At 36.3% G+C, this 25855-nt stretch overlaps 1 protein-coding gene across 15 annotated transcripts in view; it reads right to left on the bottom strand.

Moving 5' to 3' along the window:
- The window catches only part of ARID4B (AT-rich interaction domain 4B), a 134597-nt gene that overhangs the window by 75930 nt on the left and 32812 nt on the right, over positions 1–25855 (bottom strand). For all 15 annotated transcript variants that reach the window (XM_065922271.1, XM_065922274.1, XM_065922280.1 and 12 more), the window contains exons 3-4: positions 6154–6264; positions 3578–3643 (exon numbers count right to left, since the gene is read on the bottom strand). In XM_065922271.1, the coding sequence (XP_065778343.1) occupies positions 3578–3643; positions 6154–6264 (177 nt within the window). The remainder of the gene's footprint in view (positions 1–3577; positions 3644–6153; positions 6265–25855) is intronic.

The raw sequence follows: 25855 nt of genomic DNA, 5'->3' as shown, positions 1-25855 counted from the left end.
GCAAACAGGTACATAGAAATATGCTCACTATCACTAATCAACAGAGAAATGCAAATCAAACCCACAATTAGGTATCTCCTGACACCTACTGAGAATGGCTTATTATCATCAAAAGACGAGAAATAACAGTGCTGACCAGGATGTGGAGAAAGAAACCTCTGTGCACTACTGGTAGGAATGTAAACTGATACAGCACTATGGAAAACAGAATGCAGGGCTTCAGAAAGATTCAACAGAGAACTATCACATGACCCAGTCATTTCACTTGTGGATATTTATCTGAAGGAAATGAAAACACTAATTTGAAAGGATATATGCACCCCCAAGTTCACTGAAGCATTATTTACAATGGCAAAGATATGAAAAGAAGCTAAGTATCCATCAATGGATGACAGATAAAGATGTGTGCATGTGCGCACACACGCTCACATAAATCAGTCATTAAAAAGAATGAAAACAGGGAGGCGGGAGGGGGGATCAGGATGGGGAACACATGTAAATCCATGGCTGATTCATGTCAATGTGTGGCAAAAACCACTACAATATTGCAAAGTAATTAGCCTCCAACTAATAAAAATAAATGGAAAAAATAAAAAATAAATAAATAAATAAAATAAAACTACAAAAAAAATGAAATCTTGTCATCTGCAACAACATGGGCAGACATTGAGGGCATTATGCCACGTGAAATTAGTCATATAGAAAAAGTCAATTACCATATGATATCACTTATACGTGAAGTCTAAAACACAAAACAGAAAGCCAACTTTATAAGATACAGAGAATAAGATCGAAAATAGAGGCTAAGTCTTAAAAGCCCTCACTGCAAGAAAAAAACTTTTCACAACCGTGTGTGCTACGTTGCTTCAGTAGTGTCCAACTCTTTGGGACCCCATGGACTGTAACCTTCAGGCTCCTCTGTCCACGGGATTCTCTAGGCAAAAATACTGGAGTGGGCTGCCATGCCCTCCTCCAGGGGGTCTTCTCAACCCAAAGATCGGGCACAAGACTCTGACGTCTCCTGCCCTGGCAGATGGGTTCTTTACCACTAGCACCACCTGGGAAGCCCATTTACAACCATGTATGGTGACAAATGTTAACCAGACTTATGTGGTGATCCACAAATATTGAACCATTATGCTGTATATTGAAACTAGTAATAATATTAGTTTTATCTCAGTTAAAAGAAAATGTCTATGATCTTTACAGTGATAACAAAACTAAATTTGTTTAGAGTGGCAGCCCCACACGATGCCCAAAAAAGGGAAGGAAACTCTCTCTCTCTTCTAGTTCCCAAACCAGAGATGAAGCGCAAGCCCCCTGCAGTACAACTGCACAGTCCCAACCACTGGACCACCAGAGACTACCGTCAATAAATATATGGTGCATTTTTTAAAATAGAATACTCAAATGTTCCAGTATTATTTTCATGTCAACTCACTGAAAATATACTGAAATCAAATAACCACCACTATAGGAAGTTTATTTTCTTTAGGAGAAACATTTATCCAAATGCTAATACTCTTTATCAGCTGATAGAAAGCTACAAAGTATATTAGGAAACAACTGAAAATCTTCATACAAAATAAAATCCATAAGCAAGAGAAATATTTCAACAATTTCGAGACTGTAATTTAATACACTTGCCTATGTCAAAATCAAAGTGATCCCAAGCCTAATCAAAAACAAAGAAAATTTTAATAAGACAAATCAAACAAGCAAACTAAACCAACTATGCCACAATCAAACAGGCTGAACCAAAAGGAGAGATGACTTGAGGATTCAAATTGTCTCTCCTATCCCCACAACACTGAGCATTTTTTGTAACTGGTACCAGCTAGCATGTGCCAGGTGAACAAGGTAGTCAGGTAGTGAAGAGCTAACTGGTGTGCTCATAAGGCAAAAATACAAATAAGGCATAGAGATGCGTGTGTTCTGATCATCCAGTGGGCAGAATGCTTCAAAACTACAGGCTATGAGTCCATGAGAATTTTTATTTTTGCCATCTCATTACTGGCTGTAATACCTTGGGCCAGATTACATTATCTCCCATCTCCCTCCAACTTCCTCATCTCTAAAGAGTTGTTATGAGGACTATATAAGATAATATGAGCAGAGGAATCAGCACAGTACTGACACATACTAAATGTAAATGAATGGCAGTTAACATCAAACTGTGTGTGTGTGTGTCAGTCCCTCAGTCATGTCTGACTCTGTGACCCCATGGACTGTAGCCCACCAGGCTCCTCTGTCCATGGAATTCTCCAGGCAAGAATACTGGTGTGGGTTGCAATTTCCTTCTCCAGGGGATCTTTCTAACCCAGGGATCGAACCAAGTCTCCGGACTGCGCAGAGATTCTTTACCATCTAAGCCACCAGGAAAACCCAACATCAAATTATACATGTGCATGTCTTTGTCCTTTTATCACTACAAGTGATACACATGTGCATATAACATTAAAGAGGGCACCTATAAAACAGAAAAAGTGGAAAATAATTTTCACAAGGCAACATTAAAAAAATTACAAGTTTTAGTCTTCCATGTGCAGATATGCTCAGTCATGTCTGACTTTGTGACCCCATGGACTGTAATCCACCAGGCTCCTCTGTCCATGGAATTTTCCAGGCAAGAATAGTGGAGTGGGTTGCCATTTCCTACTCCAGGGGATCTTCCCAACGCATGGATCAAACCCACATCTCTTGCACTGGCAGGCGGGTTCTTTACCACTGGTGCTGTTTGGGAAGCCCTTAGTCTTCCACAGTGCCTACTATATATGCAAGGTACTAATGCCCTGGGGATTCAATTAAAAGTTTTCAAATCAACCATCAACAAAAATTGGCAGATGCAGACATCTAGCAAATTCTCTGGAAAGTACTGTTTCATTAGGAAAGGATTTTTCTTGCATCTACAAATGTTTTTTTCAATTATGTTAGCATTTCTTAATATTTGCCCAGCTAGGCCAATGTCCATTTCAGACATTCAAAACGGCCGAACAGCACATGGTGGCTACCCACATATTTCCTTTAAGCCTGCTCACTAGTGGAAAGTAAAGCAGCACTTAATTCATAGCTGGCCAATGAAGAAAAACTAATGTAAAGAAATTAAACTCTCTATGTGTATGTATGAACATGTTCATCACTTATAACTGCCTAGTGATCCTGAAAAAATGTCATAGGCCAGTAGTTGCTTCAAAGAATTGAAAGCTCTGAAGATTTGTTTTGTTTTCTCACTTTTCACATCATCATGGAACTCATATCACTCAATCCCTAGTTTACCACTTTCTATTTCTGGAAACTCCACCCTTTTAATAAGTGAAACATGGTGAGACTAAAACAGATGAGTGAATAAAAAGCAATCAATCTTTCCTTGATGTTCATTTCACTTCTGAACACAAGTTTTACTGTCACAAAGGTTTTATGGCACATTAAGTCTACTTTTTTCCTACTTAGAGAGAATTACATATTTATCAACTGAATAGCAAAGTAACCAATGAATTTTTTAAAAGATCAAGATTATTATTTCTAGTGCTTCAATGGGAAACAGTAATTATGAATAAATTATGAATAAATGAATTACCTTTAGTGGGCCCTTTATGTGGTCATCCTGAACTTCCACTGTTGAAGAATCATGTCTAAATGTTACCTAGAGATTATAAATTTAATTAGCCACCAAAAAAGAAAAAAAAGCAGCACAAGCTCATTAATGCATGAATTCTTTTAATAAGTGATCTAAACAAATGACTGCTTAGTTTATACAAAATCTCAATCCCTAAGTAGATTAACTGAAAAACTTACTAATTAACAGACAACTCCCAGACTAATTTACTTGATGATTCACTTATTATAGTTTATTCAGTACTATTAGTTATGAGTTTAATCATATAATTTGTTTTCCTAAAAAATGAGGAAAAAGGAGGTGGTGATCTTAGTTTACTAGGTATTCTACCATTTTGTGAAGCCCTTGGTTCACAAGCAATAGCAACAAACATTTGCTAAGAGTCAAGCATCAAGCTAAAGCATTGAACCTATAATCTTCACAAAAACTTTATTAGGTAGGTGTGATTATTCCCATTTAGTTGGTAAGAAAACAGAGGAACACAAAGTGTAAGCAACTGGTCCAAGATCACAGAACTAGTACATGGTAGAGCTGAGATTCAAACTCAGGCCATCCGGATCCAGAACTTTACTGTATTCTGTCAGTAGAGACAACAGAGAATGGGACACTAGATGTTAAAATAAAGTTAAGTTAAAAGAAAGGGATCAAGTTTAAATATTTAATTAGTTAGTAAAAACAAAATAGCTTCCAGTACTCAGTATAAGAAAGGTGATTTTCCCTATATAAAGCAAGAGCTTCCAAGGACTGAACCATTAATGTGGTCTTATCTGACGGGTGTGGTAATCAATTACGAAACAGGCTCCCAAACCAGCTATGGAAGGAGCTGTCCTGTGCTCACAGCTTACCGTACATTTCTGTCTCACACAGTGGCACTACTACACTTTATTTAAATTATGTGTTTACACGTCTGTGTCCTTCACTTAGACAGTAGACTACTTAAGAATGGAGATAAGGTCTTAAGACTAGAGTTTCAATACCTGATGCAATGCTTAGCATGTACTAAATGTGCGATAAATAAAAACTGATGGGGAAGAAGTGTTCCAGCAAATTGCTGAAAATGTATTAACTCTGAATCATAAATTGATACAGAAATATACTACAGTATCTGCTGAGAAAATCATTAGCTTTGATTTGTAAACACATTTTTAGAGCAGCCTAAAGAACTAAGAGCAAATTTAGACAGCCACTACTTGTAGGACACAAGGTGCGGCTGGGACTGTGCTGTCAGCCCAAGCAGCAGACTGCCTCCCTCCTCCCACCGGCAGCAAGAAGTGGCAGGACTACTGCGTGTCATTGTGCAGGTTCATATATTACACAGAGACACCCAGGTGACGGTACAAATCACAGCTAAGTGCCAGTGAAGCATGGTTCCTGCAGTAACACATGGCTCCTGCCCGAAGGAACACCTTTTCTAACCAGCACAGCTTAGAAGGTGCTTATCTGGAGGCCAAGTTCTGCTGAGGAGAAGGTCCACCTCTCTCCAAAGGGAGAGATTCCAGTCTAATTCACACTAAGGTATGACGTGTGCCCTCAGTAGCTCTGTCTGAAAGAGTGAGAAAACTGATAAAAAAAAAAAAAACACCTTTCTTTTAGCAAAAATGAGTGCTCAGAGAACGCCAGCATGTGAAGTTAGAACAGGAAAAGCCACTACAGGAGCTTAGGTACACGAAGCATGCGAAACCTGAAGGTGGGGAGGCAGACAAAATCGACATCCTACGGGCTCACAAATTTAAAGGCCCTGTCACAACGGTTCTTAACTAGCAGAGTAAATTAGAATCACCCCCGAAGCTTTTTGCAACACAGCCATGCATAAGGAAACAACCAAGGCATACAAGCATGGAAGAAGCTCTGATAGCTCAAGTATGACACCTCTATGGCTGTTTTCCTGGTGATGTTCAAAACAGTATTTTATGGGGTATCTGCTAACCTAGATTATAAATCTCTTGAAAAGAGATGAGGTTATTCTCGTATCCTCATCTTCCTTCCCACCTGCACAGTTTGCAACTCAATAAATAATTATTAGCAAGATTTTTTCAAGAAAAGTAGAAGATAAGGAATCAACAACTAGATCCACCATCATCAGTTATAAACCACATCTCAATTTCATGGTTAAAATGGGGAAGGGTCTTAAAACTGATGTACTATTCTAATTCCCATTCTGTCACTAATTTTCCAGAATGGCCCTGGACAAATCACTGACCCTTTACTGACCTCATTTTCCTTAGGATAAAATTAAGAAATTAAACTACATGACTTCTAAGGTCCTTTCCAGTTCTAAAAGGCTAACAATACAAACAATACCATGTCTGTAGCGAAATGGCATTCAAAATACCAATAATGATCATCTAATTTCATTCCAGTTAGAACACTTAAGAATCACAAATAATGCTTTGTTTTCAGTTATTCTTACAATCTTTACTCTTTAGAAACTAAACTCAACTTGCAGAAGAAAAAATTCTTAATACATTCACCAAATAAAAGTTCAGATATCAAATACTAAATATATAATTTATAACATCTACATAAGGATACTGTACCTTGACTTTGACAAGTCTTTTTGCTGTCTTGATCTTGGCTTCACAAAAGGCTCCTCTGTATTTAGCACTCACATCAGTGCCCACTGTCAAATAGGGAGGTTCATCAAGCGCCTAAAAATGCAAAAACTTATCATTAGATTCAAACTTTCGAGTTCTTTCCCCCAATCAGACTTCGGAATGGCAGATCTAATCCTGTTTCAGCTATAAAAGTTAAAATACATGAATGTATTGTTAACAAGAACAATCTATAAAGTACTCTAACTTAAAAATAAGTAAAATATATATCATAAGGTCTATTTCCACGTACCAAAATGCACATCAAAGAAGATACAAAGGCATCTTTTTTCTCTACATAAAACACACATGGTCCATGATACGAATTAGCTCAATCACAAGTATGTATCATTCTATCCACCCTTTTATTCAAATTTTTTCTTTACTAAATAATCACTGAAAGAAAAGGAACATCCTTAAAGCTCGAAGAAAATATCTTTTCATATTTAGGCTATTATCTTGGCAGCCACCCAAATTCAGAACAGCTCCCTATCAAGATGACTCTAAAGTAGAACAGTATAAAAGGGGGTAGGGAAAAACCACATAGATTCAAACTATTGGTGAAAACTGTATGAAAAATCCAATTTGAAAAATCTCAAGTAAAAATCAGCCAAAATGTCTCAACTGCTTTGGCATGAATTCAATGCTTACTTCCCATCTACAATAAATATTATTCTAAGCTTTCTCACTGTGATTTAATTTTTAATAGTCCTAATCTAGCTGTTTTTTAATAATCGGGTTTTTTTCTGCACAGGATCTATAGTTCTAACGGGTTCTACTTACATTAATCAATTCCACAGACAAAGAAAGATTATACAAGTAACTTCTCCCAAAATGTTTTACAAGAAATACTAATATACCAAGATGTGCCACCAGGAAAAAAAAAAAGAGCTGGGAGTCTGGGAAAATCAGTTTATTGAATGAATTCCCATTCTGTCTCATCATTTCCCAGTCTATTTGTCCAAAGAATCCTTTTTTAAAATTAACATCTATTAACATCCTGCAGAAATTCCAAAGAATACAAGGTGGAAAAATACTATTATATAGCAATAACCAATGAGAATATCAATTTCATTTGGATCTTAAAATAAATTTACCCCTAATAGTTGTGGCTAATACACATAGAAGAGATCTATCTCTAAAAAAATATTCTAATGGTATAACAAAAATTATCATAAAGATAGCAAAGAATTTTAAGTTTTTGAAAGGTGGGGAGGTATCAGAAACCAAAAAAAGGGGTTACAACTAAACATATCAGGTCACCCTCCTTAATGGCCATTTGCCTCACATATTTTTTTAAAAAACCCTTAAAACATATCTAGTATATGATTTCTTAAATCTACTTAAGAAAATGCCTATATTTCAATTTATGCTATACCAGAAGTGTACCCTAATTAGAAAGATAATCATTTCTGCATGGTTATTTTTAAAATATGCTGATACCATGAACTACAATTTGACAACTCTGTACTAGTCTTGTACCTAAATTTAATAAACGCATTTCTACTTTATGTTAGCCCTCTTAAAATATCATCTTTCTTGCTCAAAATTTTGATTTAATTTCAGACAGGCTAGTGGCTTTATTTTAGTAAGAATATGAAAAGGATTTGCAGCACTTCACTCAGAAACTGTCAAAAAGACATCAATTCAATTGATAAATTTTGTGTTATTGCCAGAGAAGCCCAGATAAAGGGGCTGCTTCATGACCATAAGGCCCATTAACCCCCACAACTCTCAACCTCTCCCATTAATACTTCCTGCCTCATTAGCCAGTAAAATTTTATTTTCATAGATAAATAGTTTGGTTCAATAAAAATTAATGAGGAACTAGAAATTGTGAAATATAGAAAAGAATGAGAGGTCATCTAAAAGTGCATGTTCGTGCCATTCAGGAACAAATAAATATTTAAGAAATGATAAGCTTTTTAGATACTTTTATTATAAAGAATTTTAACCCAAAGGGGAGGGGGTAGAACAGTAATATTATTTAGACTACTAGTATATATAAACTCATTTAAGTATTCTTTTCACTAATGTTCATATCAAACACTGGTCACATTCCAACATTAGCAAACAATAACTATGCTTACTGAGCAGATTTATTCAACTTGAATCTGAGAAAGGTGATTTTTCCTCCAAATCAAAGCCCATCCCACATTGTAACCAACATGGAAATCCATGTAGATATAAAAGAGTAATAATTAGCTCAGATTTCATGAGGGCAAATTATTATTTTTAGGGAGTAATATTTTCCTTCCTTTACACTAGAACACAGGAAAAGGAATTAGCAAAGTACATAAAGAAAATGTCTGTTAGAAAAATACTTGCAAAGAAAAGTCAAAGTTTAAAAAACCTTGCTAAATACATTGTTAGGACAATGTTAACTTCTCAAACGGGCATAAGAAAAAGATCTATGCCCTCATTTTAATTTGTCTCTCTCTTTTTTTTTTATATCATCATAGGTAAGTTACTTTTTTGTCTCTAATTTCTCTTAATTATTCAGATGAATAATCTGTATTCTGTATGTATTTGTTTAGCAAGCCTGCGTTTTAACACAGGTTGGAGCAACACAGATGGTCAGAATGGGATACTCTGAAACACATTAATTGTCTACAAGTGAAACTATGCTAACCAGAATATGAATTTCTACAGAAAAACAAATGAAACTCACAATGTACATGGTCAGATTTGTATACGTAATTTTGCTGTTTAGTCACTAAGTTGTGCCTGACTCTTTGTGAACGCATGGACTGTGGCCCACCAGGCTTTTCTCTCTCCATGGGATTTCCCAGGCAAGAATATGGAGTGGATTGCCATTTCCTTCTCCAAGGGATCTTTCCAACGCAGGAATTGAACTCCCGTCTCCGGCACTGGCAGGCAGATCTTTATCACTGAACCACCAGGGAAGCCCGTATGTAATTCTAGCAGATCATAAATTATCACTCTATAATTAGTGTAATGTGAGACTAATAGCACAGGTTCGCAAAGCAGAAGACACAGTCTTAATCCCAGCTCTATTCATTATGCTACGTAGGTGCATCTTTATAGGCTTCCGAACCTCCCTAAACTTCAGTGTCTATCCATATCAGAAAAATAGGGCTAGTATTAAAAGTACTCAGTTATGATGCCGAAAGTATTTAACTATTCACAATTACTATTATGAAACACTGCGTGTGTGGGCAAACAAGTCATCAAACCAATGTAAATTCGAATTTGGCACCCTCCTCCTTGTTTTTCTTTTTAAAATGGGAGAGGCAAAACCTCATTTTAAATTACTGCTCATCATAAATAAACTCAAAGAGAAAGTTAAACCACTTTTCTCACTTTTTCAACCAGTGTCACTACTCCTCAGAATATAGCATTTCTTTAGCATTCAATCCAATGAGAACACAGTACAGAGTAACTCGTAATATGTACATGTCTTTAAACTATTATACTTGTTATGCTTCTAGAAATGCAGGAATAATCAAAGATACATTTGATACAATACACACAGAAAAACATGCACATTAAAGTTAAAAACAACTATTAAAGAGGGATTAACCTATGAGAAAGGGACTGGAAAGGAGGTATATAGAAATGAATATACTTTATTCAAAGTATGTTTTCCTGTTTTGCTCTAAAAAAAAAGGTTCTTTTTTGTTTTTTACATTTGGCATGTAGCTCTTTACTTTTTAATATATATAGTAAGGAACATTTCACACATATAAAAAAAAGAAGACATAACTGTGTGATAACTCTCCCTTATAATCTGGCTCCCACAATTATCAACTCAATTACAATACTCAAAATATTATAATCTGTTGGTCACTGGGAACAGGGGTTATTTTGAACATTCTTACTAATGTCTATATTCTCCAGTGTGTTTAGAATGACTCTATTAATGAGAGTCAGTATAATATAGTAATTAAGAGCACAGGCTCTTGCTTACATTCAAATCTACCACTGAGCAGCCAGATAACCTTGCCTCTAGACACAATAAATAGTGACTATCTCACAGTGAGAAGCTTGAAATGCTACATTTAAAGTGCTTATTAGAACAGGATCCAGCATACAATACCAAATAAAGGTTGTTATTATTACTCAATATTCTGCAGATACAATGAGTTTAAAAAATGTTTTTTTTAAAAAATGTTTTTAAGTCCTATACAAAAGAGATCCCACATAAATAAAACAGATTCCAGTGTAACTGTGTATATGGAGAAGGGGTCTTTAAAATAGTATCCCCCTGTTTAATTCAGAAATAAAGTCATCATGTTGAATCCTAGTAGCAGGAGAGGTTAAATGTTTGTGTGGATGCTAGAAAAAGTCTATCAAAGTCCTTTAGTGTAGCGGGAAGATTACCAAGATTATACACCTCTCTTTTGAGGCTACTGTACTTTGCTCCAAAGCAGAGATATACAAAGAAGCATGTCAGCAGGTTTACCAAGATACCTTTGACCAACACCAACCGTGTTAGGTGTACAATGTATAATATCAGAAAAAAAAAAAAAAAAAAGGAAAAAAAACCTCTTACCTTCTTTTTTTGTTCTCTTTTGCTGCTTTTGGTAAAAAAAATACAGACCATCTCAGAGGCTAAAATAAAATGTATTTCTATACTACCTCCATGCCAAAAAGGAAATTAAATTACTAAATTACCATCCCTTTGTTTAGCAAACAGAACAGTTTTCCAGTTGTCAAGGCAACAGCTACCTCACAGTTATCTCAGCACTGCTTAAAGAATTATTTTTCTAGTCAATCTACCAAGTGTCCTAACTGGCACCTAAAAACCATTAAATTCCACGGAAACACTAAAAAGCATAAGCAAATTTTAAATTAGCTATTGGTGGATAATAATCCCTCAAGAAGCTAAAATGCCATGGAAATATATAAATACTCAAATGAATCAACAGTAATCTCTTATGTGCCTTGGGCTACAGTACACGATATATGTAAGTTTCAGAAAGATAACAGTTTAATCAGTGCTCCAAATGACTAATGTTGACACTGCTTAAGAAATACTCAGTTACTCAAGATGTATTTTTCAAAAAGGAAAACATGCTAGATGACATTTTACTGAGGTAGATTTTTTAAAAACAGTAAGCATTCAAATTGATTACTAAGGCAGTGCCAGTGTAGCCAAGAGAATCAAGATATTAAATTTGATACTAAAATTCTCAGTGAATAATGTATTTAAACACACAGTGTGATAATAAATCTATGAAAACCATCTTTTTATATGCAACAATCTCCAAGAGGCATTAAAACAATAACAGATAATTCAAACAGATGAACCCATCCTACATCAAAAGGTACCAAGGATCCTTAGAGAAACAGCTAATTTCAAAGTTGGGCAGAGAAAAGAAGAATCTAAAACATCTTCTGCCAGATAAGTAAAGAAATGCTCAATGAATAACTGGAACATTTCAAAGGGACACAGGAGCCACCCTGAAGGGGCTCCTACTGGCCAAATGAGCGAAACCGTCAGCATCAGCCAGTAGGTATCGGCTGTCCCATGATCTCGTTAGGGACATAAGCGTATGTCAAAACTGAATGACTTAAGATGTGTAAGTAAATTATATTCAGGTAAAAAATTAAAACCCACTCAGTAAAAGTTGCATCTATGATTCCATATAGACAAGGAAATGAATGAATGATGAATAAATTAAAATAATATAGAAAGAGGAAAGCTCTTCCTTACAGTAAAATGTTAATAAACATAGCAGGAATGATAGAAACAGAATTATCTTTTAGCAACCATCATGAAGGTGATTGATTTCATAAGAGTTGTCAATAGATTCTAAACTGATGAGTGAAGGTGTGATAAAGAACGGGATATTGACATATTCCTGGCATATGATTCAATTATCAGTAGTAGAATGATGTCATGCACTGAGGATAAAAGCACATCCTTTCTGTGATATACATGCCAAGAATGATTTTGACGATGAGAAAAATTAGATGCATAGAATGTAAGGTCTGTATTCCTTAACACTCTAAAGGACATGAAATACAGTGAAAACTGAGAAAGACTCTCAAATTGAAGCACTCTGAAGAGACGTAATAACCAAATGTAACATGTATTCCTGAACTGAGCATGGGCCAGAAAAGGCAAAAGACTAATTAGGAAAGTTGGTGAACTCTGAAACGGGCTTGAGACTAGGATGGCAGTATTATACCAATGCTGATTTTCCAATTTAGACAGTTGAATGCACGATAAGGAGAAGAGTGTCCTTTTTGTTGGGGATTATGCTCTGCAGTATTTAGGGATGAAAGGACATCATGTCTGCAGCTTGCTCTCAAAGTCTGAAGATAGCAATAAGATGTTATGGAAAAATCTGAAAGAACTTTTCTGCCAACCCAATATATGTATACATGTATAGAGATTATATGAATTCTGTATACTATAAAATTGAAACATGAAAAAATTATTTTTAAACTATGTATTTATTGGGTATTTGTATATTTTTTCTATGAACTACTCATACATGTTCTTTATCTGAGTTACTCATTTTTTTAAAAACTGAACTGTAAAAGTTTTTCCATATTAAAAGAAAATTTTAACCCTTTCCTCCAAGCACAAGAATCCTCTGGATGGTACATATTTATATTTATTAATTTTCATCCTAAAATTTAGGTTACCTTGTGAGATAGAACCACAAATTATTTATAAGTAAATTTTAGGCCCATGTCTATTACCCAGAGAGAGACCTACATATTCACAGAGGGGTGTCTGCATATTCCTGGAAACTTAAATAACTCAAAAAAGACATTCTAACTAGAATGCTCATCATCTGCAAAGAGGTAAGACAGAAATATACTGGGAAGGACATTTATTAAGTGCCACCTGTATTTAAGACATTATTCTATGAGCCAAAAAGCAAAGGCACTTTCTCCATGTAACATAAAGGCAGACAATTTATTTTGCCCTCAGAGTAGTTAAACGTATCTGTTATCTTGCTAGTGAAATCGAAACCTTATTCAAATGAATCTACTTTAGCATAACATCACTCAGAACATACCATGCTTATTTATAATGTTTAAACTTTAATAATCTCGAAGGTTCAGTTCAGTTCAGTTCAGTTGCTCAGCCATGTCCGACTCTTTGCGATCCCATGGATGGCAGCACACCAGGCCTCCCTGTCCATCACCAACTCCCAGAGTTCACCCAAACCCATGTCCATTGAGTCGGTGATGCCATCCAACCATCTCATCCTCTGTTGTCCCCTTCTACTCCTGCCCTCAATCTTTCCCAATATCAGGATCTTTTCCAATGAGTCAGCTCTTCGCATCAGGTGGCCAAAGTACTGGAGTTTCAGCTTCAACATCAGTCCTTCCAATGAACACTCAGGACCAGTCTCCGTTAGGATGGACTGGCTGGACATCCTTGCAGTTCAAGGGACTCAGAAGAGTCTTCTCTTACACCACAGCTCAAAAGCGAAGCTTACAGCCAGTTCAAAAATCAGAAGCACAAAGAAAAACCATAAACTGGCACTGTAATAATTTACATCTGGCCGTGTGGACTTGGGGTTTGGGTCTTGGTTCACTAGCTCTCTGGATACAAGCCATCACTTATTTGTTATCTGATTTCAAAATGGCTGCTGTCTACTTGAACTACTGAATATACAGATTAAGACCCTGGCAAATTTGAACACTCTGGTTTTGGAACGAGAGACTGCAATTCATTTACTGAATAACTTTGGGTATATCTTTGGGTGTATGTCACCCCACCACTTTGATTTTTGGTTTCCTCTCTGTAGACTGATCTTGTAGGGTGCTTGAGAGTTTTAAATTAGGTAGCATGTTCAGAAACTTTTGGAGACTGACAGGTCCTGAGTAAAACACTTAGCAAATACTAGATGAAGCCATATGAAATTGCTATTTTTCTTAAATCAAAAGAGGTCAAATATTGGCAATTTTATATTAGGTTCAATCTCATACTGATTTTCTCTACTTCCTTTAAGCAGCTGGGAAACCACAGACCAACACCCAAGAAACAAAACAGTCCTGTTCCACAAGCTGCTCAGACAGTTTCTGCTCTATTCATGCGCAAAACAAGAGCTTTGCAGGACGAATCATTCTGCAGCTTGCAGGACTCCACCTCTGTATACCAACTCCTGCTGCCGGAGAACTGGGCCTCACACAGAGATCTAGGTCCTGGGCCAGCCAACGGAGGACTCATCACACCACTAATGAAGCTACAGCTATTTTCCCACCTGATGGCTGTCTGGTTCACCAACCACGTTTCTGTCCACTTTTATGTTCTCAAGAATACGACCTTGGGAATTCCCCAAAGTCCAATGGTTAGGACTTTGTGCTTTCACAAGCCACACAGCATAGCCAAAATATATATATATATATATATATATACACAGATGGACAGATATACAGATAGACACGACCTTGAAAGAAACCATCAAAAGCAAACCATAATCTCTGATCGCTTGAAAAATCTATCCATTCTTTGTCTAGTGAGCAAAAGGAACTGAACCACGTAACGCATGGCAAACAGAACTCTCAGGCTACGAGCCCAAGGCAGCCCTTCCGGAAACCGGTGCTGCAACACTCACTGCCACACTACACACTAGCTGTGCTTGGTCCAAATGGTACGAACATTCTGTGAAGATGAACATTTCACATTGTATTTCAGTGATTTGTATCTGTCTTCTCTCCTAGATTGAGCAACTTAAAACAGAAACAGCATCTTATATATTTACCTTCAGATATCCCAGTCCTAGAATTGTACCTATATACAAGAGAATTCAGTAATCATTTACTGAACCACAGAAGTTAGACATTAGTTAAGCACTGCTAAACGGTATTTTTCTTAAGGTAAAAATTATTCACATTTCAAAAACAAAGGTCACATAAATTGGGAGGAATCTTATATACTAAGAGATCAAAAGCATGAGCTCTGGAATCAAGAGTATCTGGGTTCAAACTCCTCATCCATGTGACCTTTATGGATGTTGTTGCTGTTTATATGCTAAGTCATGTCCAGCTCTTTTGCAGCCCCATGGACTGTAGCCCGCCAGGCTCCTCTGTCCATGGGATTTCCCAGGCAAGAATACCGGAGCGGGATGCCATTTCCTTCTCCAGGCGATCTTCCTGGACCAGGGGTTGGACCTGGGTCTCCTCCATTAGCAGGTGGATTCCTTACAACTGAGACACCAGAGAAGCCTGCTGGTGACCTTTGGGACATGTTATTCAACTTCTCTGAGCCTAATTTCACATTTGTGAAGTGGAATTGGTAACAGTAATAAAGTAAACATATGACATGTATTTATATCTTTTATAAATAAATTATATAAAAACATATAATAAAATTACCTATTGCACATAAAATTGTCATATGCTGATAAATCTAAAATGCAGTTTATAACTTATGAGATGATCAAATTTTTACAGTTAAAAAGAGTCCATATAGTTTTACAAAGAATAAGCTGCTAATGTGACAAGCATCAATTATCCGATTATTTCTCTTAACAAACAGGTATGTTCTGGCCATACACTTTGCCATCAAGAATTTGATTATACTGATTGTCAGCAATCTGATCCAAAGTGTGTCAAGCAGGTTCTCCCTGTTAAGAATTTAAAACTGAAAGACTTGTCAATTTTTTAGTAGAGCAAGGTGATAAAAACCTGTGTTAGCCATTTTCTGGCACGTGTAGGGAGGAGAGAAAACCAGTCTGCAAAGAAAGAGGAGAAACAGTAGTAAAGAAAAAGGACAGACATACAGAGAAAAAAGGGACACAAGTGAGCGCGTGTGTCCGCTCAGTGACTGAGAGAACCACTAGACTCAGTTTCTGCCAGCGTTCCCAAAGTTAAATCTCTCCTCAAACATGACTGGACTCTCTACTTGCAGGCACTCAGTATCCATAAAATAAATTCTCTTTTCGGCTTTCAATAATCTCAGATGGTTTCTATTACTGGAACCAAAATAGCCTTAGTTAAACACATCAGAAAGACGACACAAAATGTAGTATCAAGTCTACATTTACTAAGCATCCATAACGTCCTGGGCTATTTAGGACTTAGAGCCTATTCATACAAATAGGAAACCAATTCCAGTTTCAAATTTTAAGTAAAATCGTCACAATATATAAATTATAGAAGACCAATAAGGAATAATGAAATATGGATATACAAAGTAAAACTCCAGATTTTTTATGGTCATTTTAACTTTATTATTTAATATGAGAATATTTGTCATGAATGTTTAAGATGTGAAAAAAACATAATAAAACATCTCTTGAGATTACCACCAACTATAAAACTCCCAACACCACTGACCCTGCTTCCTCTACAAGGACACCACTATTATGTGCATTTTGGTTATCTTTCCTACGGAAAAAACATTTTAAAAAGTTATTGAGAGTCATCAGTCATTATTACAGCAGCATTAGAAGCCAGCACTAAAACACAACTTCTGGACTTCGATTTTTAAAACTCAACTGAAAGGCCTTTGTAGGTCTGGCTCTAGACTCTTATCAACTTATTAAAAATATATTTATACTAAAAAACAACAGTTTCCAATTTCAACAAATTTTTCTCCTTTTTCCAGTCATATTTTTTAAAACTTAGACTATCTTACCAAATCAGAAGAAAGGAACAGAGCACTAATCAAGAGTAAGTAAGGAACAGAGAATTCCCTGGCGGTCCCACAGTTAGGACTCGGTGCTTTCACAGCTGGGGCCTGGGTTTGATACCTGGTTGGAGAACTAAGACCCCACAAGTCGTGCAAAAAAAATAAAGTAGGAATAATAACTACTCAATAAAATACTAGTTAAGTGAGTGAATGAACCGATCAATCAATCAAACCAGATCAAAACTGAACTACCAGTAGGCAGTTCCTGGTGAGGTGCCCAGAATATACAAAAAACAAAATATATTTTTCCTGTCTTCAAAAATTCATTATCCCATTGGACACAATGAGCAAAAGAATAAATCAATGTTTAAAGACAAAAGAATTTCCCCCCTACAAGTTCAAATTAATCTATATATTTACTTACTTTTTAAAAATATTCTAACCCTTAAGTGATAATATCTAATAAATGTTAGATTTATCTGACTTGGTACAATGCTCTCCAAGTTCAGCAATGTTGTCAAAAAGAATTTTTTTTTTAAAGTAACTCTTCAAGGGCTGTGACAGTGGACTAACTGGACACATTTAATATCATATACTCCAGACAGCAAGATTTGGATGGGGGCTGGGGAGTTGCAAAAACTTTCAAATTAAAATCTCAGAAAACTCAAACTAATCTAATTCACAATTCTGAAAGATCGCAGTGAAAATAAGACCCCAGGTGGATCAGTACATTCTCGGGATTTCATTATGAAACCCGCCTTGCTGTCTTTTATGATGACCATGCCCATCCTGTCACCAGCTAAACTCTGCCACTTTATGATCCTCGGACACGACTGAAGTCATGAAAAACATTCCAATGGCACTCCCTTCCATAAAGCATTCCCAACCGGAGAGGAAAGCCAACAGAGCTCTTAGATTCTAGCATTTCCCTTGCTAATCGATTGTCCCCAAGAAAATACTGAAGAAAGAATCCACTGGACTGTAATTACCCAGGTGACATGATAAATTCCAAGTGATGTGGGGAAGATTCCCTGAGCACATAAAAAAATAAGGGCTCTATTATTTAGCTTAAAAATAGATAAGAAAGTATGCTTTTCTAATAACCATTCCTTACGTTGATCTACATGAGCATGTGTCCTATGAACATCTTGAAAGAAAAGTAGCAGGTGTACAACACACACAAGTTGACAACAGTGCCATCAACTGTCCACTCACTTTCAGCACACTGTTAGGTATGCTCACACGTATAAATTCTACAGATTACAATATGCTTGTTCACATGAGTTTACATTTTATCATAAACTAGAAAAGAGGTTTTAAAAGTGTGTCACCAAGACCAACATCATTGACATCACCCAGGAACTTGTCAGAAATGCAAAGTCTCAGGCCCCCCTCTAGGCATCCTGAATCAGAAACTCTGGGGGACGGAATCAGCAATCTGTGTTTTAACAAATTTTCCAGAGAACTCAGATGTCCCACAGTTTGATCTAGGGGTTATTTCTCTAGGAACTTGTACTAGATATATTCAGCAACTAACAGACTCTCTACTTGGTTTCCTGACTAATACAGTATGAGGTAATATGGGAGGAACACCCAAGGTGAAAGCAATTTGGGAAATTACAGCTACCATTTAAAGACTTGGGGCTTCCCAGGCAGCTCAGTGGTAAAGACTCCACCTGCAATGCAGGATACCCAGGTTCGATCCCTGGATCAGGAAGAATCCCTGGAGAAGGAAATGGCTACCCACTCCACTATTCTTGCCTGCAGAATTCCATGGACAGAGGAGCCTGGCGGGCTACAGTCCACGGGGTCACAAAAAGTCAGACACAATTGAGCAACTAAGACTTGAGAGATGCCATGATGGTGATAATGAAAAAAAAAAAACAGCTAACGCAGACACAGGATGAAATGACACAATGTAAATAAGCATTTAAAATAATATAACATCAGGGCTTCGCTGGTGGTCCAGTGGCCAAGTCTCCCTCCTTCCACTGCAGGGGGTATGGGTGTTATCCCTCTGTTGGGAACTAAGATCCCATGTGCTGCATGGCATGGCGTGACCAAACAATGAACAAATAACAGAGTATAGACAAATGGCTTAAGAAGATTCTGGTGAAGAAATCAGAAACTGAGATAAATTTATCAATGTAAAAAGAAAAGGCTAAGAAAAGTGAAAGTTAAGACATCTCTATGAAAAGTTAATACAGCAGGCCTGACTGCTATTTTTGGCCTACTTTCAAGGTTGGCCCTTGGATGGCATCTGGGAGGTTGTGGGAACCTGAATTTCCAGACGGTTCTCAACAATTAATTGATAAGAGTGGCTCACTGCACCTAAACAATAGTTTATGCTAAACATCTGCTTTGCTTCCAGTATGTGCCTGGTATGGGCTTTGTAAGTGACTAGTCCCCAGTAAAAACCCTAGGTGCACACTCCAACAAGCTTTCCCGTTGGGAACAGTTGCGATATGTCGGCACAATTCACTGCTAGAAGAATTACCTGCGTCCTGTGACTACTGGACTGGAAGCTTGCACCTGGCTTCCCCAACACTTCACCCCAAGCATCCTCTCCTTTTGCTGATTACGCTTTGTATCCTTAAGCCTAAGTACAACTATACACCAAGTCCTGTGAGTTCTCTCAACCAATTACCAAACCTGAGGGTGGCCTTGACGATTTCCAATACACTCTTACTTCAATTCAGAGTTCTCTGACAGTCACGTAACAGGGTTAAAAACACTGACCAGACCAACAAATCTGCCATGTTTATATTATTCTCACTTGATGCATTAATAATATAAAATGCGGGCCCAGAATAAAAAGCCACAGACTACAGACTGAAGGGATAACTCACCACCAGACTACTCCTCACCAAGACAACCCTACACAGCATGCCACAGGCAAGCAGGCGCTTCTTATACTTAATTCAGCGGCCAGCGACTCTAGGAAAGCTGGCTGGTATCTAACACATCTTCTCTTTCTATCATCTAAAGACCAAGGAGAAATGTTTTAAATATTAGAGCTAGACATAAATGAAGAGAAAGTAATATATATTACTAATCCTGCTATGTATTAACATTGTCAATAAGGGAATAATTCTCAGGCACAAAAATGATCCTTACAACTTTCCTATTTGGGGGAAGTGGTGGTGGCATGGCACACGGGGACTCGAGTTTGTAAAAATTAAATTTCAAGCAGTAGTAATGGCAGTTGGAGAGGGACTGGGATGACAGACCTGACCTCCAGTATTCCCAAACCTCTGTTTCTAGGTGGCAACAAACCTTTAATTTGGTACCCAATGAGCCTGCCTGAGTATGCAGGATTTGAAGAAGTCACTGGCATTACAACCAGGGAAGTCCAAAAGGTTTTATGTGCAGACTTCAAGATGAAAATAAAGCTAAATATTGTGTGTATTCCTAGTAAAGTTGACATGGGAACTGCAGATTCTCTGTACCACATATATGAGAAACTTAAGGTGAAAAACCATTTATTGAGTTTTACTATTTACTGAAGATAAATTATCTTCTATTCTCCCAATGCACTGCATTTACAATGCATTTTAAAATATATATTCTTGCGTCACACACACACAAAAAACTTTCCTATTCGGGTAAAATAATAGCCTTGGGATAGATATACACAATAATTGAGGAAAGAGGAAAGAGGGGATCTAGTATAAAATAAAGACAAACACTGAAATACTAGAATTTGTGGCATGTTAGGAATTAAAGTCATCAAAAACACAATCACTACGTAAAGCATAATGGTACTTAACAAGGGTCTGCCCTTAACACTGTGACATCACGTGAAACTGCTTACAACCCTGACTTTACTTATTCATATTCTCAACAAACGAAGATTTTTTTAACAAGGTCTAGTAAATCTAAGACCTTACTTTAGCTCTGAACTGATTTTATCCCTCACTGCTGTCTCTAACTCACAGAAGGTAGTATTTTGCTCTAGATTACTCCAGAGGATACAACCAGCAAACAGCAACCTTCTGCTCTTTAGACTTTGGGATAACAGTATGTAAATTTAGTCAACAGAAAATTAGTTCAATGGATGTGTCAGATTTTGGAAGCACAAGCAGGTAAACAAAGATGCTGTAAACAATGGATGAAGACTACTTTATATACAGGGATAGTTATCCTGAAAGTCACAAAAGTGTTTCTGTAGGTCTCTGAAAACCCTGCAATTAAAGACAGAATTTTTACAAATATATAGATATATCTATATATATGTGTGTGTGTGTATGTATATACACATATATGAATATATTTTTAGATAGATATATACATAGACACAGTAAAGTTTGTGCTTCCAAGAGACTTTAAAAAGTCTACGAATTTCTATTTTGGCATGGTTTTTCAAAAAGATTACCTAATTAAAATGGGAGAAAGGGAGAGAACAAGAAAACCTCAAAGTTAATCAGCTTTAACCAGATACAGAAATATTTACTACCTAGATATTATTCAATATTATAACAAAATAACACATTTGACAACACATCTTTTAAAAGCACTTTTCTTTCCATCAAAAAACAAAAACAAAACCTCTGTAGGCAAATGTCAGCTTTCCTGATTCCTCAGACAGTAAAGAATCTGCCTGCAATGCAGGAGACCTGGTTCAATCCCTGGGTTGAAAAGAACCCCTAAAGAAGGTAATGGCTACCCACTCTAGTATGCTGGCCTGGAAAATTCCATGGATAGAGGAACCTGGCGGGCGACAGTCCATGGGGTCACAAAGAGTCAGACATGACTGGATGACTAATGCTTTCACTTTCTTTATGTAGGCAAATAGGAAAATTACTATTACCCACTGATATAATAAAGCAGACAGAGACAGAACTTTAAGTGGTTTTAAGGTCACAGCTAATCAGAGGCAGAAAAGAGCTTAAATTCAGATTTTTACTCAATGTCATTCTGTGCTATCAGGTAATAACAATCTACCAACATTTAAAAATTTATCTATAACTAATATATAAATTAAAATTATCTACTCATTTAGGAGTCACCGTTAAAAATAGTTAAAAGAAAACTTATTACTAACAACCATTCTAAATACACACAGACACAAACACAGGTAAAGACTTAAAAGGATATAATGACATGTTAATAGCAGTTATCTCTACAATGTCTGAATTATGAGTAATCTTTTTTCTGTCTACTTTTCTAAATTTTCCATATTTCCTATGAGATTTTTATAATAACCAGAAACCAAGTGAAATGTTTATTTTATTATAGTTATAAATATTAAACTTTAGTATTTAATGTTTACTTTAAGGTTATCAATTATGCATTTTCTTGTCAACACTGTACTTTCTAAAAAACATTAAGTTAGACTCTAAGGAAATGAAATTCATCCCGTATTTTAAATGAATCCCCCATTAATACTATAAGGCCTAACACTCTATCTCCAAGTACAATGTAAAATCATCTTAAGGTGCAATGTGATAAACTGATCTGATAGTGAAATTCAATTCGTTATTTCACTGGCTTTCACCTTTTCATACTTACATGACAAGAATATCTTTAAAAATATAATGTGACTATTGCTCATTATTTTAACTAAATATTAAGTGATTTAATTGTAAATGACTTACATTTTCACCTCAACTTGGTTTTTACCTTAACTTTGCCAAAATTTCCCTACTTACTGCATAACCTATGTCATTAGCCCTATTGTCAACAGGCCGATTTATTATTACCCTGGTTATCAAAAGAAAGTAATTACACTTCTTCCACAAAGATTAAAATGCTATATTTGGTTAACCAGAGAACAGGCAATGTATAAATATTACTGTATTTACTCTTACATCTCAGATTTAAGTGGGCACGAAGGTTTATCAATAGTACAGTCACTATCATCAAGAATAGGGTTAAATTAAGTTTACAACAATCTTTTAGACAATACTGAAACACCAAGACATTTTTTAAGAGTTCCAGTCAAAAATTTTAAGGCCTGACGTTAGCAAAAGGTGCAAAATGTACTGAGTATCTAGAAGTCACTCACTTTTCCCAAAAGTGCCCCCGAACCTAAGTTTTACAGTATCCTCAAGTAATACAGCTATTCAGTACAGTACAGTTCAGTCCTCTGTCGTGTCCAACTCTTTGCGACCCCATGGACTGCAGCACGCCAGGCTTCCCCATCCATCACCAACTCCCGGAGCTTGTTCAAACTCATGTCCATCAAGTCGGAGATGTCATCCAACCATCTCATCCTCTGTCAGCTATTCAAATTATTACCAAAAAATGCAAACCTTCTATTAACTATAATCAGCATAAAATACTAAAGTAACATTTATGACACTAAACTAAATGTTTCCATAGTCTCAATGAGATAATGTAAAAGAAGGTACAAGTAAACAGAGGAATAAATAAAGGAATGAAACTCTTAATGACAACCTGATCTTTTGTCTAACTCACAAACTTAATATTATCAGCCCCAATCCCACAAATAGAATACCCTAAACTAATAATTTCTTCAACAGGCACTCGGCATAAATTTTGATGCACCATTTCTGTGGTTTCTGGATCCTTGACTTACTGATTTTTTTTTTTAATGTATAAGATATTTTCTTTTAAAGAACTTATTAGTCTCCTCTTTCAGCCAAAATGGAGTAACAAGCAACCAGATTCACTCTCCGGCCTAACACAAAAAACAAACAAAATTCTTTAAACACACTACTTTCAAGTCACTGAACCTCAGGCAAAAAAGGACAGAGATTCTTCAAAAGACAGAAAACAAATAAGGTGAGTAAAAGTCTCCCTGGTGGCTCAGACGGTAGAATCTGCCTTCAATGCAGGAGACCTGGGTTCAATCCCTGGGCTGGGAAGATACCCTGGAGAAGGGAGCGGCTACCCAATCCAGTATTCTGGCCTGGATCACAAGGCATCAGACACGACTGAGCGACTTTCACTTTTTCACTTTACTGCCCTGGGAGCTAGCAGGCCCTGGAACAATGAGAGGGAACTGAGGCAAAAGTCTAAGCTTTCTTTGAAGAAGCAGAGATAAGAGTCTAGGGAGACCAAAGCAGCCAGAATTCATAAAAGAGACTACCAGGAAGGAGAATGCTGCGCAGAAAGAGAATCCTGGAAATGGCAAAGAGTCGCCCTCAACAATTCAGCAGAGGACTCACCAGCACATGCACAGGAGGAAACCAACCAAGGCCATGCAAAGAACCACCAGAAAGGATTAGATGGAACAGTGCCTGGTGTTTGCATGGAGCCAAAAAAAGTGTTTGTTCCTGCCAGCCAGACTAAAAAGACGCATAATTTATGGGACACTGGGTAGTGTACCCAGGAACATCTTATCTTAGTGGCAGAGAATAATTAAATAGCCCTTGTCTGCGCTCCTGACCTGTCTAACACATTTTAAAAGCAAGATCCCAAAAGATCAAACTGTATCCAAGTACTTAACTATATCCTAAGAAAAAGTCCAGGAAGATTTATAGAACTGTAGAAATATCCAGTACCCAACATGGCAAAATTCACAATATCTGGCATCCGATCAAAGATTAAAAGGCATAAGAGGTAGGGAAACATGATCCACTGATCCAGAACTGTCACAAACGTTAGAATTACCACCTAAGGACATCAATTACTTTTAAGTGTATTCCAAATGTTCAAAAAGTCAAACAGAGACAATGGAAACTATTTTTAAAGGACTCAAACTTCTAGATATGAAAACTAAAAAGTCTGAGATTAAAAAACACTAGATGAGGAAAAGATCAGTGTACTCGAAGACATGGTAATAGAAACTATTCACAATATAAAGAAAAAAGAACCCCCACCTCTCTGCAAAAAATGAGAAGAGCATGAGGAAGGTGCTGCACAACTTTCAAAATCTAAAATAACAAACATGTTGCTGGAGTCCCTAAAGAAAGAGAAAAAAAATAAAGAATTTTTCAAGAATCATAGCCAAACTGTTTCCAAACTAGACGAAAACTATACATGTAGGTAGGGATCCAAGAAGTTCAACAAATCCCAAGCAAAAGTAAATAATGCTATCAATAAACTCAACCTGAACCCAACACAAAGAAAATATACATTCTCTTCAAACACACACAAAACATTTACCAAGAATACATTCTGAGTCACAATTAACTATCAAATAAGTTTGAAAGCATTTAAGTTACACAAAGTATGACCAAAATGGAATTAATTTAGAAACCAGTAACAGAAAGATCTCTGAAAAGTCTACAAGCATTTGGAAATTTAGTAACACATGTCAAAATAACCCATGAGTATAAGAAGAAATAAAAAGGAAAATTAAAAAATATTCTGAACAGAATGAAAACAAAAACACAACACATTGCAAAGTGTGGAACATTGCTAAAGCAGCACTTAGGCGTGTATTTATAGCACTAAACATGTACATAAAAAAAGGAACTTTTCAAATCAATGACCTTCAACTTGTACCTTACGCAACTAGGAAGAAAACAACAAATTAAAGCAGAAGTAGAAGATATAAAAGTTAACATGAATATTAATGAAAATAGAAAAATAGAGAAAATCAAGAAACAAAATCTGACTTCTGGAGATCAACAAAATTGCTAATCTAGACAAATGGATCATGAAAAAAAGAGGAAAGATGCAAGTTACCATTATCAGGAATAAAGGAAGTGATATCACTACAGAGTGTACAAATATTAAAAGGATAATAAAGGAATATTATGATCAGTTTCATGCCAGTAAATTCAAAAATTTAGAGAAAATGAACAAATCCCTTGAAAGACAGAAACTGTAACAGCAGCACACTCGGTAAGAAATGAAAACTGAAACAGACGAGCTATTTTAAAAATTCAATCTGCAGTGTAAAACTTTCTCACAAAGGAAACTACACCCAAAGAGCTTCAGTGGTGAAATCTATGAAACATTTAAAACAGAAATGATAATCTACAGAAAAAACCCATGGAACTAACTAATAATAAATGGTTTTAGCAAGATCACAGGGTTCATAATCAACATAGCTAAATCAATTGTATTCCTATATACAAAACAATCAGAAACTAAATTTTAAAATGATACCATTTACAATTGAATAAAAAATTGGGGGATAATTCTGGCAGAAGATGAAAGTTCTCA

This window comes from Muntiacus reevesi, chromosome 2 (assembly GCF_963930625.1).
Source record: "Muntiacus reevesi chromosome 2, mMunRee1.1, whole genome shotgun sequence".
NCBI classification, from domain to species: domain Eukaryota; kingdom Metazoa; phylum Chordata; class Mammalia; order Artiodactyla; family Cervidae; genus Muntiacus; species Muntiacus reevesi.
Note: the sequence above shows the minus strand (reverse complement) of the source record. Positions and strands in the feature narration are given on the sequence as shown.